Source organism: Acinonyx jubatus, chromosome X (assembly GCF_027475565.1).
Source record: "Acinonyx jubatus isolate Ajub_Pintada_27869175 chromosome X, VMU_Ajub_asm_v1.0, whole genome shotgun sequence".
Classification (NCBI taxonomy): domain Eukaryota; kingdom Metazoa; phylum Chordata; class Mammalia; order Carnivora; family Felidae; genus Acinonyx; species Acinonyx jubatus.
Genome location: NC_069389.1, coordinates 123,381,494 through 123,399,581, shown reverse-complemented (window position 1 = coordinate 123,399,581; position 18,088 = coordinate 123,381,494). Strand labels below are relative to the sequence as shown.

General features: G+C 63.9%; 1 protein-coding gene across 3 annotated transcripts; it reads right to left on the bottom strand.

The window, feature by feature from the left end:
* Positions 1 to 787: 787 nt before the first annotated feature.
* Positions 788 to 16,593, bottom strand: PLXNA3 (plexin A3). Of its 3 annotated transcripts, none has more exons than XM_053201891.1 (33): positions 16,215 to 16,592; positions 13,710 to 14,333; positions 12,794 to 13,333; positions 12,137 to 12,319; positions 11,180 to 11,308; positions 11,009 to 11,109; positions 10,522 to 10,645; positions 10,264 to 10,420; positions 10,085 to 10,184; positions 9,797 to 9,911; positions 9,430 to 9,630; positions 9,197 to 9,293; positions 8,866 to 9,056; positions 8,641 to 8,786; positions 8,449 to 8,569; positions 8,207 to 8,343; positions 7,928 to 8,098; positions 7,549 to 7,642; positions 7,226 to 7,465; positions 7,007 to 7,150; positions 6,703 to 6,937; positions 6,471 to 6,613; positions 6,135 to 6,391; positions 5,944 to 6,010; positions 5,704 to 5,850; positions 5,459 to 5,618; positions 5,201 to 5,304; positions 4,930 to 5,026; positions 4,454 to 4,644; positions 4,029 to 4,198; positions 3,331 to 3,543; positions 3,042 to 3,192; positions 788 to 1,560 (listed from the first exon to the last, which is right to left on the bottom strand). In XM_053201891.1, exons 2-33 carry the CDS (start codon positions 14,304 to 14,306, stop codon positions 1,465 to 1,467), a joined length of 5,619 nt encoding a protein of 1,872 aa, XP_053057866.1. In that variant the 5' UTR covers positions 14,307 to 14,333; positions 16,215 to 16,592; the 3' UTR covers positions 788 to 1,464. The 3 variants fall into 3 exon arrangements, with proteins under 3 accessions (XP_053057866.1, XP_053057865.1, XP_053057867.1); XM_053201890.1 differs by having other exon boundaries at positions 16,211 to 16,591; XM_053201892.1 differs by lacking the exons at positions 788 to 1,560; positions 3,042 to 3,192 and having other exon boundaries at positions 3,371 to 3,543; positions 4,365 to 4,644; positions 16,211 to 16,593.
* Positions 16,594 to 18,088: the final 1,495 nt, after the last annotated feature.

Genomic DNA, 18,088 nt, shown 5'->3' with positions numbered 1-18,088 from the left:
TTCTCTTGACTGTTTACCTCGCCTTTTTGTTTACTTGTTTGTGTTTGAAGTGAGGGCTAAGTTCCATTCTCTCAGCCTTCCCCTTTGTGAGTGTACAGGCCTAGGAGTTTGGGCAAATGCATAGTTTTGGAACCACCACCACAGTCGCAGTGCCTGCTGCGCTGGGAAGGGGACGAAGGCAGGCAGGACAGAAGTGGGGAGACTGGCACGCAGGCGAGAGACCCCCAGGCTGCGGCCAGTGGAGGTGGGGAGAAGGGAACGGGTTCCGACTGGATCTTGACGGGAGAGCCACCGGGGTTTGCTGGCACGGATCGGACGTGGCCCTGGACCTCCTCAGATGCGCGGGACCCCTGCAACGGGTCACCCTTCCTCCCATAAAGGGAGCCCAGCTCCTCCAGAGTCCAACAGCCTCCCCACCTGCTTCCCTGCTCGCCGACCAGCCACCTGCCACACACTGCCACCGTTTTCCCGACGTTTAATTCAGAAACAAGGTTCCAGGAACGACGACAAAGAAGCTCATGCCAAAACAGAGGGGACAGCTGGGTTTCCGGGACCACGCGCCGGGGCCAGATTCCTCGGAGGGGGAAGACGGAACAGAGGGGTAAGGCACTGCCGCCTCGGCCCCTCGGGCCGGGCGCAGGACAGGGCAGCGGGGGTGACGGGTCCGGGCGCAGGACAGGGCAGCGGGGGTGACGGGTCCGGGCTGAGCGGGCACCACGCCGAGGAAGCTGGGCGCTCGGGCCTGGAGAGGGAGACTTCCAGAGCCCCCAGGCCCACGTGGGGCCCTGGCACGAACCTGCTCATAGCTCCCCAGGTGCTGGGGACAGGGCGCCCGAGAAAGGTACGGTCCGACCCCCGAGAAGTCCGCAGGGGATGCCGGGACCCAGCCGCGGGGAGACCCCTGGGCGCAGCCACAGTCTGGGCATGGCTTCGCCGCCTCACCCTGGGCGCCCCCCTCCTCGCCGTCAAGTGCTGCTGGTGTCGGGGGCCCCTGCTCGGACCCGGCGGGGCCGGCCACGGCCAGGGGCAGGTGCCAGAGGTGAGGCCGAGGCTGACCGTGCCACCAGCGAGCCAGGACGACCCAAGGACGGAAGGGGCGTGAGGTTGTCCACATCCCAGAGAAGGGGCACGTGGTGACAGACGGACACGGTGAGGTGCAGATAAATTAAATAAATAGGTGGTTGGGGGTATAAACAGGAAGAGGGGGCAGGGGCTGGCACGACCCAGGGGCACGAGGGTAGGACGGCGGGGATATTGCTGCTGCCGGGGTCAGGACCCTTGGTCCTGTCACCACCGCCCCCACGCAGGGCCCAAAGAAAGGCACTAATGAAGGGGGCCGGGGTGTGCGCAGGGCACGAGAGACCGGTGACCACCCCATCCCCGCCCCCGTGCCACCCGATCCAGGGCTCGGCCCCGAGGTCACCTCAGGCCTGGGACGCCCCCTCCTCGCCGGTTCCGCCACCCTTAGCTGTTGCCGGACACGAGGCTGATGATCTGTTCCAGTTTTTGCCGCAACTTATGCTTCCGACAGGAGGCGTCTCGGTCCAGAGCGGTGAGGACCTGGGGGAGGAGGGTCCCCCCGGAGCCAGGCTGGCGAGGAGGGGCCGCTCCCTCCCTTGCCAAGCCGTCCTCCCCTGCCTGAGCTCTTTTGTCCCTCCTGCGTCCACGCACCCCGCTCTCTGCGGGTCCCCGGCACGTGGGAAGGGCTGCAGCCCCCCACCTCTGCACACGCTGCGACTTGGCCACCCCGAAGCCACCACCTTCTCTGCTCGGCGGCCACAGTGCGGCCCTTCCCGGGAGTGGGCTGGACCCGCTGTCCCCAAACACCCCGTCCCTTCCTGGCCCACACCCCATCTCCCCATCCCCTCCTGAACCTCAACCCCGCACCTGATCTCCCCGTCCCCTACTGACCTGGAATCTGCACCCAATCTTCACTTCCCCTCCTGACCCCCACCCTGCACACCATCTCCCCATCCCCTCCTGAACCCCAACCCCACACCTCATCTCCCCGTCCCCTCCTGACCCGGAATCTGCACCCAATCTTCACTTCCCCTCCTGACCCCCACCCCCACCCAACCTCCCCACCCCTCGTGACCCCCACCCCACACCCAATCTCCCCATCCCCTCCTGGTCTCCCCGTCTTCTCCTGACACCCACCCCCATCCTGCACCTGACTTCCTTGTCCCCTCTTGACCCCCATCCCAACCCGCACCCAACTTCCCCGTCCCCTCCTGACCCGCATCCAACCCTGTCTTTGCTGGTATCCAGGATCTCCTTGCCAAATGCGGCAACCTTCTAGGGCTTCATTGCCCTTGACCATCAGTAGCACCCCAGGAAGCCAATCATACTCTTCTCCCTCCTGACCACCCCCTTCCTGCCCCAGGTGTGTGTGTGTGTGTGTGTGTCCTGTTCCAGGAGGCCACCCTGCAGTCTTAGGGTCCCTCCCTCCACTCCTCAGTCTCTGCTGCTGGCTCCCTGTCTTCTCTGCCACCTCTGAGTGTCCCAGGACCCCAGGACTCAGTGCGTGGGCCACTTGTACCCCTACACTGGCTCTCGGCTGCCCTTGGTGAGCTCATCCAGGCTCAGAGCTTTCTGGGCCATGTCCTGGCTGACGGGTTCTTACTTCCAGCAATAATACGATCTCAGATCCACACCTCTATGTTCCCTGTCTACTGAAGTGTGGGGTCACCAATCCCATGGGCTGGATAAGGTGCTGGCCCTGCCTACCTTCTGGCCCCACCCTAGCCCCTCAGCCCACCCCTTCCCTGGACCTTTACTTTTGCCCGAGCAGAATTTCGTTCTCTGGCCAGTGGCTTCTCTCCTAGCCCCCTCAAATCCCAGCATCTCTGGAAAGCATCACCTGTGCTAGCCTGGGGGCTGAATAGGGGAGGCGCTGCGAGCGATCTAAGAGATGGGGTCCATGCCCCCTCTGTCCCCTCCACCACCCTCTAGTGCCCTTCACCCTCACAGGGCCCCCCATGTTTGCCACTGACCGCACCATCAGGGCCTAACAACTGGGGGCCCGCGAGACTGGCACGCACCTCCTGGCGGTACTTGGTGACATAGAAATAGAGTTCACTGAGCGCGCTTAAGATGTTGAAGTCACTGGCATGCAGACGGGACTGCTCCACCAGGTAGGCGTCCATGTCCTGGTCACTGATGGATGCCATCTTTGCAATGTCCCGGTAGTACCTGTTGGGACCCTGAGTAGGTCACAAAGGCAGGTGCCACCAAAGCCCCTGCCCTGGCAGTCAGGCCGGTCTCTGGGGACTTTTTCCCCAAGCTGACCCGGCACGGGGCTGCCAGGCCTTGCTTCCCCTCCCAGCCCACCTCTCCACCCAGCTCTTGTAGTTGGGGATGTCCTTGGCGTAGAGCAGCTTGTTGGACGGCGAGTCCTTGCCCAGGCGATGTTCAGACGTGGAGCAGGAGTCCATGAAAGTCTGGGCCACCACTGACAGGCAGGCGTCCGTGATGCTGTTCTTGTGGATGTCGAACACAAACTGGGGGTTCTTGATCACGTTTACCCAGAAGCGCAGGGGCAGGCTGGACAGAGAGGGACAGGCACCTGAAGCCCATCCCATCAATGCTCCCTTCTACGCTTCCTGCCTGGCCTGTGCACATCTTGCCCACAAGCAGCAAGTGTGACATATGTTAGCGGCCTTTTCTTTTAAGTTTCTGCCAGACTTCAAGCAGTTAGAAATGAGAGCAAACAGCCTTCCGTCCTCGCTGCATCTCACCCCGCACCACGGCCACCACATGGGCCTGGCCGTCAGCACCTCTGCTCTGTGCCGGCCCCACTCCCGGCCTCCCACATGGCCCAGCGGGGCCCGTATCCGGAATCAACTGAACTCCCCTTCTGTGCTTGAGGGGCGACTGATGCAGGCCCTCTCCTGCCTGGATGGCCACTCCAGCCCCCGTCAGTCACCCACCCCCCTGGTCTCTGAGTGCCGGCACAGCCACAGGTGTCCTCCCTTCCTCTGTCCGCCCATCCCCAGGGGGGCCAGCAGTGGCCCAACACAAGGCGGTACCAGTTGCTCTTCCAGGTGTGGCGCACGTCAGGGTCGCTGATCTGGCGCCGGTCGGCCTGCTCATCCAGGAAGTCGAACATGTACTTGATGGCCAGGGGCAGGGCTGAACCTCGGTGAGCCGTGCTGAACACGGTCTCGAAGAGGTCATCCACAAACTTCTGCAGCGTGCCCTGCAGGGGTCAGCAAGAGCACAGGTCAGGTTGGGATGGCCCCACAGCAGAACAGGGGGACAGAGGGGCAAGGAGCTTCCCTGCAGGGACAGTGCCCCAGACGGGCCCCACCCCAGCCTCAGGCCTTGAGAAAGGCGCACCAGATTTGAAGAACCCTGCGGCCTACCCCCAGGGCAGGCCGGACCAACCGCAGGGCCAAGGCTGGGCTAGAAGATGTCTGGGCTGAGGCCAGGGTGGCTCAGGGCAGGCCCACACCTTGGTGGCCAGGAGTCGAGTCAGGTAGATCTCTGAGACCATCTTGCTGCCGCGGTCCCCCTCGCGGTGGTCAGCATGGTCGTGGTTCTTCACCAGGTGCCACAGCTTGGTGCCAGTCTCCTGGTCAGGCGTGATCATGGGTGCCCGAGAACGGAGGCTGTCGGGGCTGCTGGCTGTGCGCAGCAAGCTCTCTGGGGCAGGGGACAGGCATGCCCTTTAGGCCAGTGGGGCCATGCCAGTCATCGCCACGGCTCTTGCCCACCTCTGTTCCAGGAGCCCAGCAGGCTAAGGGGGCTGCCTACTCTTACCGGCCCACCCCACCTCCAGGCTCTATGAAAGTGGACATCTCCCAAGGGCAAGGCCCAGGGCAACCACCAGAAGCATGGTGGCCACTCAGAGAGGGGGCTCCCCAGGATGGCTGACACAGCCTCAGAGGGCACAAGGCCAATCAAGGCCATCACTCTGGAGGCACCTACCGTAGCGGCTGAGCGAGCGGGTGAAGGTAAAGGAGCTGGCCATGTTATAGGCACACACTTGTTTGGGCACCAGTGCCACCAAGGAGCCATCTGTCACCTGGAAACCACAGAGACAGAGGAGGGCAGCACAGGAGGCTGGGGAGCCAACGGGCCTGAGCCACCACCCACCCGGACCCTGTGGTGTGCGTGTCGGAGGTACCCGAGGCTCCCCAAGGAGGGACTGTGTCCTCCGTGCAGGGCCATGGCCCCCAGGTGGCTCCCAGCCCCTCACCTGATAGTGGGCCAATGAGTTGACCCTCTTCCAGTCACACTCAATCTTCGTGGTGACGTCTTCATCCTGGAGAATGATTCGGGCCATACGGCCCTGGCGCCATTCTGTAGGCCACAGACAGCCCTTGAGGTCCTGCCCAGAGTACCCTGGGCCCCGGGGCCCACGTCCCTCAGCGGACAGAGCCCAAGCAGGGAGCGGGAATGGCAGTCAATGTGATGTGGCCACAGGGTGGGGGCCGGGAGGAAGGGGCAAGGTCACCTAGGTCCATGTCTTCGGCTTTGGGGCGCTGTGAGTATGGGACGCCCTTGTACACAGCGTCCAGCAGCTTATCTTTGGCTTGGGTGACGCTGTCGCAGTTGAGAACCTTCACTGGGACCTGAGTGCTGCCCTCGCTCTCCGGGAACACACAGTGCAGGGTCTGCGGGTGAGGGGAACCACAGGCTGGACCCGGGACGAGGTGTGCCGTCATGCCTGAGGCCCTGCCCACCCGACCACCAACCCACCAGCGTCTTGTAGTCGATCTGCTGCCGGATGAGCTTGTCTTCGCTCAGGGAGTAGCGGGCCTCGCCCGTGATGGCATCGATGGGGCCCTTCTCCATCTGCTGCTTGATGGCGCAGTAGAGCAGAAACAGCGGCTCCCCGGCACACTCCTGCAGCCAGGGGCAGGCATACGTACGCTGCCCGCCCGCCCGCCAGCCGCTTCCCCGGGTCGCCCCGCCCACCCGCCCACCCGCCCAGCACACCTTCAGAAACTTGTGCAGCAGGAATGTGAACCAGTTGGTAAGCATCTTCTCAGCCACCGACTCGGTCCTAGGGCAAAAGGGGCGCTGGGCCAGACTGGAGAGGGGGCCCACCCACCTTGCTCCCCAGGCAGGAGCGGGCCTGGTGGGAGTGGGGCCGGCAGGAGGCGGGGCCGGGGCCCTGCAGCACCTACCTGCGCAGCAGCAGCTTGGGGTGGTTCTTGCTCTCCAGGTTCTTCTCTATGAGGTCCGCCAGCAGCTGCTTGAGCAGCCCCGTGGCGTAATCGAGGCGGCTGTGCAGGACCACCATGGTGAGCGAGGCCACGGTACCACGGTCGCGCATGGAAAAGCTGCTCTGGGCCTCCAGCGTGTGGATGAAGGTGAGCACGAAGGCGCGGCTGTGCAGCAGCTGTCCAAATAGGCGCAGGGCCTTCTCGACGTTGGGGGGAGTCTGGGAGGGACAGGGCGTCTCAGAGAGTGGGGGAGGCGTGGCAGGGGATGAGGGCCGGGCAGGCGAGCTGGGGACTCACATCCAGCTCCTTGAGCACCGGATGGGCCTCAATGCCCGGGAAGAGCACGCGAACGGCATAGGTCCGGTAGTCCAGGAAAGGGATCTGCACCCCGTCCATGTGGTTGGTCAGCTCATTGATATCCGTCTGCAGCTCAGCAAAGGCTGGGGAGGGCGGGGAGGAAGAATGAGCGCAGCGGGAGGGGAGAGGCTCCCAGCCCACCCGCCCTGCACCACACCACTGTCCCAGGCACCTTCCTTGCATTCCAGAGCCACGCGGGACTCCAAGTTGTCCATCTGTAGCTGAAGCCGCTTAAGCGTGCGGTCTGCATCCTGAGTCTTGCGCTTATAGGCGACCAGCACAGCGGTGATGGCCAGCAGCAAGAGCCCGCCGCCCACCGCCAGGCCCACCATGGCCGGCAGAGTCAGCGCCCGCTCGGCCGTGATGTGCAGGGTACCCAGCCAGAACTCCAGGCCACCTACCAGTACCTGCAGGGACAACCCCACTGTGAGCTGACCCCCACACCCACCCAGTGGCCTCCCCCACCTCCCACGCACCATGACAGGCTGCCGGCCCGTCTGGCTAGGTGAGTCGCACAGGAGCTGTGTGTCGGAGACAGTGAGCGCACATGGCTGGCCCCCGATCAGCACCGTGTAGTTGAGGCGGGAGCTGCCAGCTGCTGCGGGGATCAGATTCTTGCCCTGTGGGTGGAGGGTGCGGTCAGCCAGGGCTCCCCACCTCCCGGCCTCTCCTGGTCCACTGTGCCCCACTTGCACCTTCAACACTACGTGGGAGCCAGGCTTGACATCCAGGACACCGGAGGGCCCCAGTGGCTCGAAGCTGGGATCAGGGTAGTAGGTGAAGGAGGACCGGTTGAGGGAGCGGGCCGTCTGCACATGATCCAGCAGGAAGCCAAACTCATCAGGGTGTTCACCCTGGACCTGTGGCTGGGGCCGTCCCAGGAAGATGCCGGGGGCCTTACACAGCATGGCGGTATCGTTGATCACCTGGCATGTCTGCGGGGACAAGGGAGGGCAGCCCGGCACATGAAGCCACAGGTGGCAGGGTTAGGGGCAGGGCGAGGACTGCTGGCACTCACGTTGGTGGTCTCGATGCCTCGGTACTTGGCCCGGACCCGGGGCTCCTGGACGGTCAGTAGGTGGGTCCCACTCACAGTGATGGCAGTGCTTCCACTGGGGGCAGCGGGGGAGGGGCCTCAGGCTCCCTCCGCCACTGCTCCCAGCCTGGCCTCCAGAGAGTTATCACACCTGCCATGGAGCCCGGGGCCTCCCCCACCCCAGGTCACTGGGTGAATGCCAGGTGCCATGTTGTTGGGAGGACCCTGCCCCCCTCTGCCAATGAGGGCTGAGGCTTGGAGGACGCGTAACTTGATGCCCTGGGCCCCAGTCACCAAGCGAGGCCCCGGGACAGGAGCTCAGGGACACAGTCCCCAACCCACACTCCTCCTCAGGTCTTACTTGATGATGCTCCAGGTGGGCTCAAGGCGAGTGACCGTAGGGTCCTGGGTGTAGGTGTAGAAGACGCCGGGACTAGAAATGTTGGCACGGTCGATGGCCAGGGTGATGGGGGCCTGGCTGGGGCCCAGGGTGGACACGGGCGAGATACACACGATTGTCTCGGCATCTCTCCTGTTGGTAAGTGGGGCACTGAGAGCAGGTAGCCCGGGGCCATGACTCACCCTGCCCTTGTGGCCCCCTACCCAGTGCCCAGGCCAGAGCTGATGGGGCCCCGCCCACCTCACGAACTGGCACTCGCCATCTCTCACAGTCACTGTGACCCTGCTGCCGGCATCCAGAGAGCTCCCGGAGATGGTGAGCCGTGTGCCCCCGGAAGCCGGGCCCCGACCGGGACTTACGCGGTCAAACGCTGGTGTCTGTGGGAGAAGCGGCCCTGAGGAGAGGGAGGAGGTGGCCCGGTGCGGGTGGGGGGGAGGGGTCTCAGAAGGGAGGGGAGGGGGAAGGACGGGCAGCCCACACACCACAAAACTGTAGAGCTGTTCGGACTGTGTGCGGAAGTCAGCAGAACAGTCGCCCACACAGAGCTCCGCGGGCCCCGGCGGTGGGCTGGGCACCAGCGACTCCCCCATCTCACACACGATCCTATGGGTGAGAGAAGGTCAGGGCTGGGGGCAGACAGCCCAGGGCTCGGGCGCCCACACGGCCGCACTCACCTCTCGGCGCTGACGTACTCGGAGGGGATAGGGTTGCAGCGCACACCTGCAACCCGCAGGCCCACGTCCCGGTAGCTGAGGCCCAGGTTCTCACCCACGATGGTGACCCGAGTGCCTCCCTCCTTGGGCCCCATGAGCGGGTGGATCTGCAGAGCAGGACGATAGGCGAGGGTGAGCCCAGACTCGTGGGTGCCTGGCAGACAGAAGGAGACCGGGGAGGCTGACCTGGGCAATGCGAGGGTGGCTGCAGCGGGCGCCCTTCTGGCTCGGGTGCATCCAGTTGGTCTTGGGGGCCGGGCAGTGGGCCCGCAGCTGGCACCTGTGCTCCGAGACGCACCAGCCGCAGTTGAAGCGAGGGTCAGCCTTGAGGCAGAGGCCGCAGCTGGGCCGCCGTGCCCAGCACTTGTACAGGAGAGCTGCGGGCAGAGGGCACCGCTGGGGGCGGCCGCGGGGCGCCGGGGGCACCGAGGACCCCGATGCGGGGTCCCCCTGCCGCACCTGGCCCCAGTTCGTGCCCACCGTGCCCCAGGCCCTACAGCCCCATGCTGCCTCGCACCTCGGAAGGTGGCAGGCTTGTCGATGGCGAAATCGCCATCCCAGACCACGGAGAAGTCCAGCTCGGTGTCACCGTACTCGTCGCCTTCGTAGGAGTACTGGGAGAGAGGGACCCGCGTCACCCCAGAGCAGAGGTGCTCAGAAGGTCCCCCGCCAGAGGCACATCGGGCTCTCTGAGCAGCGAGCCGGGCGCAGACCTGCACGACCAGCACGCCCCGCGGGAGGGGGCCTCACCGACGCGTTCTGGCACTGCACGCTGCTGCTATTGAAGCGCACGGCCGGCACCCGTTGCTGCCGCCCCTGCACCCGGACCACACACTCGTAGTTCTTCTGGCCCGACTGCGGCTGCGGCAGGTTCTTGGCCCGCAGGGTAAGGGGCTGCATGACGCCGACTGGGATCAAGAGGTCCCCGCCGGGCAGGATCTCAGGGCAACCCTGCGGGGAGACCGCCCGTCAGCCACACACCCACCGCTGCCACCTGGGCCCAGCTGGGCTGGCCCCGAACTGAAGAGGCTCCGGGAAAGCAATGAGAACAAAGGCAGAAAAGCCAGAGGCCAGCCCACATGGAGCCCAGCCCCCTCGCGCACGGCACCCGCCTCACCTCAGGGCTGTGGACCCTGCCCTCCTGGAAGGAGCACTCTTGGGGGTGGCTGGTGCACACGTGGCGGTACTTACACCAGTGGCAGGGGTACGGGCTGCCGACGCAGGACATGCACCTGCAGGGAGAGGCTTCGCGAATAACGCAGAAGACCAGGCCACGCTCTCACCACTCGCCCACGGGGCACACGGGAAGCCCCAGGGAGGAGGCGCCGGGGCCCACCTGAGGCCCACACAACACAGCAGGGGACGGAGGGGTGTGGGGACAGAGGTCAGAGATGCCAGTACTCACGACCGGAGTACGCTGCAGTTGTAGAAGACGAAGTCGACCCCGGCGAACTTCACGCCAGTCTCCTTGGACAGCAGCTGCAGCCGCACAGTGTGCGTGGCCCCTGTGGCGAGCCCAGGGGTGGCCGTGAGCAGGCCCGGGACGCAGAGCGTCCCCATCCCGGAAAGCCCCAGCCTACTGACCGTGCCCCCTGGTGAGAGCCCGCAGCTCCCGGAGGGAGGGCGATGGGCACTGCAGCTCCCCGGAGGGCAGCAGGACGGCCTCACTCTCCGCCACCTCCTCAAAGGTACAGCTCACGCCAACGCTGAGGTCTGGCACGTTGCGCACGGCCACGGTCAGCTGGGGAAGGCGGAGGAGTCAGAGCGAGAGGCGTCCCCCCCCAACCCCCACCGACACACACACACGCGGGCCCACGCACCCCCACCCATCACAGCACTTACCTGCACCCCGGGTGACGTCACTGAAACATTGTTGGGCCGGACCCGCACCTGGACACACTTGCTCAGCTCCTCGGCAAAGCCATGGGGGGCGGAAGCACCCGGACAGGCTCCTTCACGGCAGCATCTGCGTGGGGTTAGGCCAGAACCTGTTATACAGCTGTCCCGAGGGCCCTGGCCGGGCGGTGGGAGGGTACACATATGTCCGCAGGGAAGAGGAGACGGCCAGCCCAGCCCACAGTGCCAGGCAACAGCATGCTTTGGCCTCGTCCCCTGGGCCCTAAGGGCTGTCACTCGGGATGGGGGCTCCGCTCATTAGCTGGATGAAGTAGGAGGGGACGGAGGCAGAGGCCACAAGGGTACGACTGGGAGAAATGGGTACGTGGGCAAGGGCACGCTCTGCCCACCCCAATCAGCGGGCATCGCCGGCTCCTCCCAGGAGCAGGACCCCTGCAGACCCTTCCTCCCCGCCCGGCCCTGTGGCCCTCACCTGTGCTGCAACACACACCAACCGCAGTGCGGGTCCCCCGAGCCGAGGCAGGCCGCGCAGCTCATGTACTGCTCGCACGTCTCCACCGGGAGCTGGCTCACCTGGGGACGGCAGCGTCAGTACCCGCCCTGCCCCCACCCCGCCACCCGCTGCCGCCTGCCACGGGCCTACCTGCTTCTCACTCAGGAGGTAGATGTGCCGGTGGTCGGGGCTGAAGAGCAGGTCTCGAAGGATGGGGCTGCCATCCACCACGGGCACTGTCTCGTACAGGTGGGCATACTGGGAGCCGTCAACCCGGACCTGGGCCACGAGACACGCTGGCCTGATGCCACAGGGTGCCACACACACCCAGAACATCCACTTGTCAAGCCACGGACTTTCCAGGTCGTGGCCAAGCTGAAGCCAGGGCCTGGTGCGGCTCAGCTCTCAACCTGCCCACTCCCGAGATGGCCATAGGCAGGGGAAGAGCTTTCTGGGGGATGACAGACACCATCCCGGAATGAGCTCATGCTGACAGTTACACCCTGTGCAAACTTACTAAAACCACGGACTGTATGCTTTAAGTGGGAGAAGTGTATGCTTTGCGGGCGATGCCTCCATGAAGTGGTTAGAGATGCAAACAAGGGCCCAGGAGGGGCAGCAGACCAGCCCCCCAGAAGTCACTGGCTCCCTTCACAAACCCTCCCCAGCCAACCCCAGAACTCCTGGGGACAACTCCGTATTTGCCGGGTGAGCCGGACGAGCTCGTGGCGGCTCTCCTGACCACTGTCCCTTCGGAGCGAGCACACTGGGGCTCCCGGAGTGCGTCTCCCCCTTTCATGCTACCCCATCTAGGAACAGAAGCAGCCCTGGTGCCCATGAGGGGACAAGAGGGCAAAAGGGGTTACATTCACATTTTTCCTCCTTCGTTCAACTGAAGACCCAGCATGATGGCTCAGCCAGGGCCCCTGCACTCCCAGCAGAGAGGCCTCGAGACCGGTCTGGTCCGTGTCACGGGAAGCCAGCAACTGAGGCCACAGTGGGCACTGGTGTTGGAGAGGGCGGGTGGCCGAGGAGCCGCCTGTGGAGTGTGGCCAGGTTCCTGGGGCCCAGCCTGGGAAGTGCCCCCTCCCCCGGCCCTCACCCTACCTTCTTCAGACTGCCGGTACGAGTGCCAATGAAGACCACAGAGTGCCGGCGGTAGGTGTAGGCGGCCACGCTGGCCATACCATCGCTGCTGTCAGCCAGCAGGGGCAGCCCCTCGATCACGTGTAGGCCACCCAGTGGCTGGTTCAACACCAGCCCGCAGAAGTTTCCGTTTATCTGCATGGGCTGGTGAAACAGGATGGGTGCGGTGAGAATCCGAGCTTCGGGGCGCCAGCTGGACAGAGGGCAGAGACCCCATATTCCGGACGGGAGCTGGATCTGGAACCGGCTCCCCCCACCAGCCAAGACCAGCAGCTTGCCCTAGGACCCCACAGGAAGCCAGCGGCTCAGGAGGAGGAGGAGGAGGAGCGGGGGGGGGGGGGTGAGGCTGAGGCAGCGGGTGGCCCCCGGACACACCACACACCTCCGAGGCCTGCGGGACGGCACAGGGCCGCCCAGGAGCAGGAGCGCGGAGCACCCGGAAGCCGGCAGCTCGTGAACAGAGAGCACCCGTCAACAGTGAGAAGGCGGCCGGGAAAGAAAGGGGAGCCGCAGAGGGCGGGGGCAACGAGGGTGGGAATCCCTGACAGGAAGACACGGCGTTCCAGGGTAGGGTGCGGGCACTGAGGCCGGGGCCCTGCGGCGCGGGCACAAGCTCACAGTGTTGATGCAGGGCAGCTCCTTGTTCAGCAGCCAGGGCAGGGCCAGCGTGCCCTCCCCCCGGTAGCAGGACTGGATGCGGCGCCGGATGTGGGCGTTGATGTTGCTGAGGGTGAAGAGGCAGAGGACGGTCTGCCGCGGCGGGCTGGCCCGGTTCTTCTGGCCCTGAGAGAAGACCGTGAAGAGGACGTCCTCGTCGGGCGGCACGCCCAGGGCCTGGGCCAGCAGCAGGCCGGGCTTGGCCAGGTGGGCGCTCTGCACCAGGCGGTACTCCACGCCTCGCCAGGAGCAGCCGATGGGGAACTCCACGTACGAGTAGAACTCCGAGTCCCCAGCGCACATGCGCACGATCTTGGACGTGAAGAATTTCTCGCCCGCCGTGTCGAGCAGTGTCTGCTGGGTGTCCAGCTGCAGCGTCAGGAAGTACACGAAGGAGGCGCTCACAAAGCCGTAGATGTAGTAGATGTCAAAGGCGGGGTACAGGGACAGCGTGTCTGAGGGGATCTTGATCTGCGACGAGACGAATTCGTCCTGGTACACCTGTGGCAGGGGTTCAGGAGAGAGCATGGGACGAGGCCCGTGTCCTTTGCCAACCTCCCAGACCCTGGCCTCTCGGCCCCCACAACCCCACTCCGGGCCCTGCTCCCAGGACACGGTCGCCCCTGGGGCCTCCCTCATGATCTCACTCTGCCTGCAGAGTCATAGGAGCGCAGCTCAGAAAGGCCGCCGAGGGTGGGCTGAGCAGCACCCTCCTGGGCCCTGGCCCGGCCTCAGCGGCTGGCCTCCTCCTGGATCAGGGCTCTTCCTGGCAGAGCCAGGACAGGGTGCAGGAAGGAAGGAGATGAGAGGGGTAAGAAGAGGCAGCAGGGGAGGAGGGCCCAGCAGCCCGTCTGACAAGGTGAACGGGCTCACCCACCAGACTGAACATGTCGGCCCCGTCCTCGTCGCTGATGAGCTTGCGCGAGCTGAGGGTGGGGAAGTACTCAGACTTGCCATCCACGGCCGTGCCCACGAACAGCTTGCTGGGCCCCCGAGCCTGCTCCACAATGACGCCGGCCATGGAGTCAGGCTCCTGGGCTCCCGACAGGTAGTGCTCCTTGCGGTGGTGCGGCTCACCCAGCTTGAAGAGGTCGTCCAGGCGCAAGAACTGGCAGATGCCTTGCCAGATGCTGCCGCAGGCCACCAGGCGGCGGGCCGCATAGTCTATGAGCAGCAGCTTGTTCACGTTGTCGACAGGTGCTAGGCGGTGGGCACACACTCGCATGCTGGGAGGTGGGTAGCAGCGAGCATTGTCCTCAACAGGCCCTGTGACGTGCACCCGCAGCTCAGTCAGATTGGGGGCCAGCTTGAAGACGCGGTTCACCGCACCCACGAACACCTCCCCGGTCACCCGGTGCACAGCCAGGTGTGTGAGCGTCGTGTCTGTCACCGAGAAGGCAGGGAAGGGCCTGCTGCTGCCCAGGGCCCCCCCCATGGCAAGGAGGACCAGCAAGAGGAGGCAGACAGCAGGCATGGCCAGCAGCTGCGCCCGAGGACAGGCCTGGGGAGAAGAAGCAAGCGCAAATCAGAGGCCCAGGCCCAAGCTGCCTGCCTTCCTTCTGCCCCACTGGCCTAGGGCCTCCAGCGGACCGAGCACCATGCCACAGAGGGTGGAGGCCACTCCTCCACTAGCGGACCACAGAGTCCCAGATGGTGCCCGTGGCTGGGAGACAAGGAGGGCCTCCACCAGGGCGCATGAGTGAGCAGCGAGCACAGGCAGGCTTGAGGGCCATCAATCATCCCCCACCCCCCACCTCCGCTGGAAAGGAGCCAGGAGGCCTCCCCACAACCGGGCCACACCCAAGGGGGCAGCAGAGCCAGATGCTGAAAAAGGAAGGGTGGGAGGCCCTCCCAGAATGAGACCCCAAACACCAGATCCTGGAGCTTAGGGTGGCCAGCCACACGCAAGAGCCACTACAGGGAAGTCCCAGGTCACAGAGACGCCCCACGCCCAAGTTGGGGGAAGGGGAAAGGCGGAGAGTGAACAATCCTAAGTGTGTGTGTGTGGGGCGGGGGGGGGAACACCACTCCAGAGTGGCAGTGCCACCAGGAGACCCAGGTCAGAGGTCTGAGGCATCCAGATCTGAGACTGAACCCGGTGCCATCACACCCGGAGTCCTGGCCCCAGCTGCCTCCTCGCCCCAAGGGCCTCCCCAAGCTGGCTGTCCAGGAGCCTGCTGTCTGGCCTACCCACCGCAACACAAAGCCGAGTTGTGCCTGCCCCCACAGCCACGCGCCAAGACAGACATAAGTCAGGCTGTGCTCAGGCACAGCCAGACAGATGGCCCAGGGGGCCCTGTGCAGCTCTCCCTCCAAATCCAGAGGTTAGCTGGGGAACAGGAGGTGTCGGGGGGGGGGGGGGTGCAAGGAGCCCTATGGAAAGGAAGCAATGTCCCTAAATCCAGCGAGGCCCTGGGGAGATGGGGTGGGGGCCAAATGCCCAGCTTGGCCAGGTCTTCACCCCCAGGCCACACCCAGCTTTCTGGCCAGCTCTAGGCAGCAAAGACAGCAGAGCAGTGTCATGGCACCCAGTGGAGCAGGGCTCAGAGCTACCCTCTCTGTGCCCAAGCCCCAAGGGAGACACAAGGTACCCAGCTCGGGGGGCGGGGGTACAGGGGACCAAACTAAGAATGCATAGGAGATAGAAAAGAAAAAATGCATTTGATAGAACAAGGAACAGGCCCTTCTTGAAACTGAAGAGTTTCAGCTCAGACTGATCATCTTTCTGGGGCTCTTTTGTCAGGTCTGCATCCTGGACCCCAATGCAACAGCCAGAGAAGAAAGGGAGGCGGAAGAGATGGGGGTGCCATATCCCACCCTCACCTCCTCCACAACCGGCAGGAATACAGGCCTAGGAATGGAGATGGGGGCAGGGGAGAGGTCAGGAGGGAGACCTGGAGAGGCAGGATGTGCCACCCAAGCCCCCACCCCAACCTCCACCTGTAAGTGGGAGCCTCGGGCATCACAGGCACACCCAGCTGTCTGCCCGAGGAGAGAGACAGCCCTACACAGAGATACGGCTCCAGGGTCCCACTCCCCGATGCCCCCCACCGTGCTGCTGGCCTGGCTCGCCCAGCCCCCATCGGGGGCACTCCTCAACGGACCCACGAGGACCCCGGTGGATGCAGGCGCCCCAGCAATCCTTGGACGGGCCGCTCCTCAGTCACAAAGGGTCCACATAGGGCAGGGGAGCTGGGCTCAGGCTGGCCGTCTTTGCAGGCGCTGGGCACGAAGGACCACTCAGGCCGGCGTCCAAGATGCAAGAGCAGAGGTAGGGCCCGACCCCCTCGAGGCCGAACCCAACCTCCGAGCTGCCCGAATCCCGGGCCACCGAGCAGTCCGTCCCCTCATGGGCGGCAGGGTATGGAGGCCACCTACCTACCGGTCCCTCCGCTGCCGCTGGCTCCGGGTGGCCGCCTGCCAGCCACGTGGACGCGCCCCCGAGCCCCACACCGGCCCCACTCGCGCGTCCCCGCCGCCGCGCCCCGCGCGCGCCCCCGCCGCCGCCCACACACTGGGCAGGCCCGCGGCCGCCGGGGCCTTTTAAACCCGGACCGTACCACCGCGCCGGGCAGGGGCGCCCAGGGAGGGCCGGGCGGCCGGGCGCGCGGGCGAGGGCCGCTCCTACCCCGGGGCCGGGGGAGCCCAGCGCGCAGCCGGGGACCCCAGGAACCGCCTGGGTGTCCGCCCAGCTAGCTGACCCCCCCTCGCACAATGGCCGCGTCCGCGGCGCGTGCCTCTCCCTCTACTCCCCGCCCGCCGCCTGGGGCAACCCTGGGACCGGCGCGCGCCCGCGCCACACCCCCTCGGGCCCGGCGCGCCGCTGCGCCGGCGCGCACAGACCCCGCCCCGCCCAGGCGCTCCGAGGCGCGCCCCTGGCCACCTGCTGCCGGTGAGCCGGCGGCCGTGTGTCGACCTGCCAGGCGCGCACCAGCCGACGTCCGCGCGGTCCTTGCTCGGGACACCCTCCCCCCTCAGGATCCATAACCCGGAGGGCCCGCAGCTAATACCGTGCAAGTGCCCAGCACGAGGACGGGAGGCTGTCAGCCATCTACACCTGGCCCCTTACCCAGCCCGCCACCGCCACCGCGGCCCGGAATCCGGAGGTTTAATTCCCTTGCTTTCTTTTTCCTTTTCTTTGTAAACAGCTTTATTAAGATAGAATGCGCCTATCACGTAAATCACCCATTTAAGGTGTAACACTCGGTGAGTTGTAGTATATTCACAAACTTGTGCAACCACCCCGTCAAATTCTAGGACATTTCATCACCCCCAAAGGAAACCCCCATACTCATAAATAGTCCCCCCCCCCTTCTCCAGCGGGCAACCACTGATCTACTTTCTGACTATGGATTTGCCTGTTCCGGACATTTCATATGAACGGACTCATACAATATGCATGCGTCTTTCAGGTCTGGGTTCTTTCACTTTACCGTAATGTTTTCAAGGTTCATCCATGTTGTAGCATGGATCAGGACTTCGTCTCCTTTTAGGGCTAAACAATATTCCATTACATGGATATATCACATTTCTCCATTCATCAATTGAGCATCTGGGCTTTTTCTATCTTTTGGCTGTTGTGAATAATGCTGTTAAGAACATTCGTGTACAAGTTTTTTGCATGAACACATTTTCCTTTCCCCTCCACCTAGGAGTGGGATTTCTGGGTCACATGATAACTATTTTTAACATTTTGAGAAAAATGGCCAAAGAGCTTTCCAAATTAGCTGCACCATTTTACATTCCCATTAGCAGTGTATGAGGGTTCCAATTTCTCCACATTCTGATAAACCCTTATTATCTGATTGTTTGTTTCTAGCCATCCCAGTGGGTGTGAAATGGTATCTTGTTTTGATTTGCATTTCCCTGATGACGAATGATGTTGAGCATCTTTTCATGAGTTCCTTGGCCATTTGCATGTCTTCTGTGATATACAAAGCAATCTGAAACATCTATTCAAGTTCTGCCCATTTTTTAAATGTTTTGTTTATTCTTGAGAGAGAGACAGAGACAGAACGTGAGCAGGAGAGGAGCAGAGCAAGAGAGGGACACAGAATCTAAAGCAGGCTGGGCTCTGAGCTGTCTGCACAGAGCCTGATGTGGGGCTCGAACTCACAGGCCATGAGACCATGACCTGAGCCAAAGTCGGACCCTCAACCGACTGAGCCACCCAGGCGCCCCTAAGCTCTGCCCATTTTTAATTGAGTTTTTGCTTTGTTGTTGTCAAGTTGTAGGAGTTCTTTATATATTCTGGAT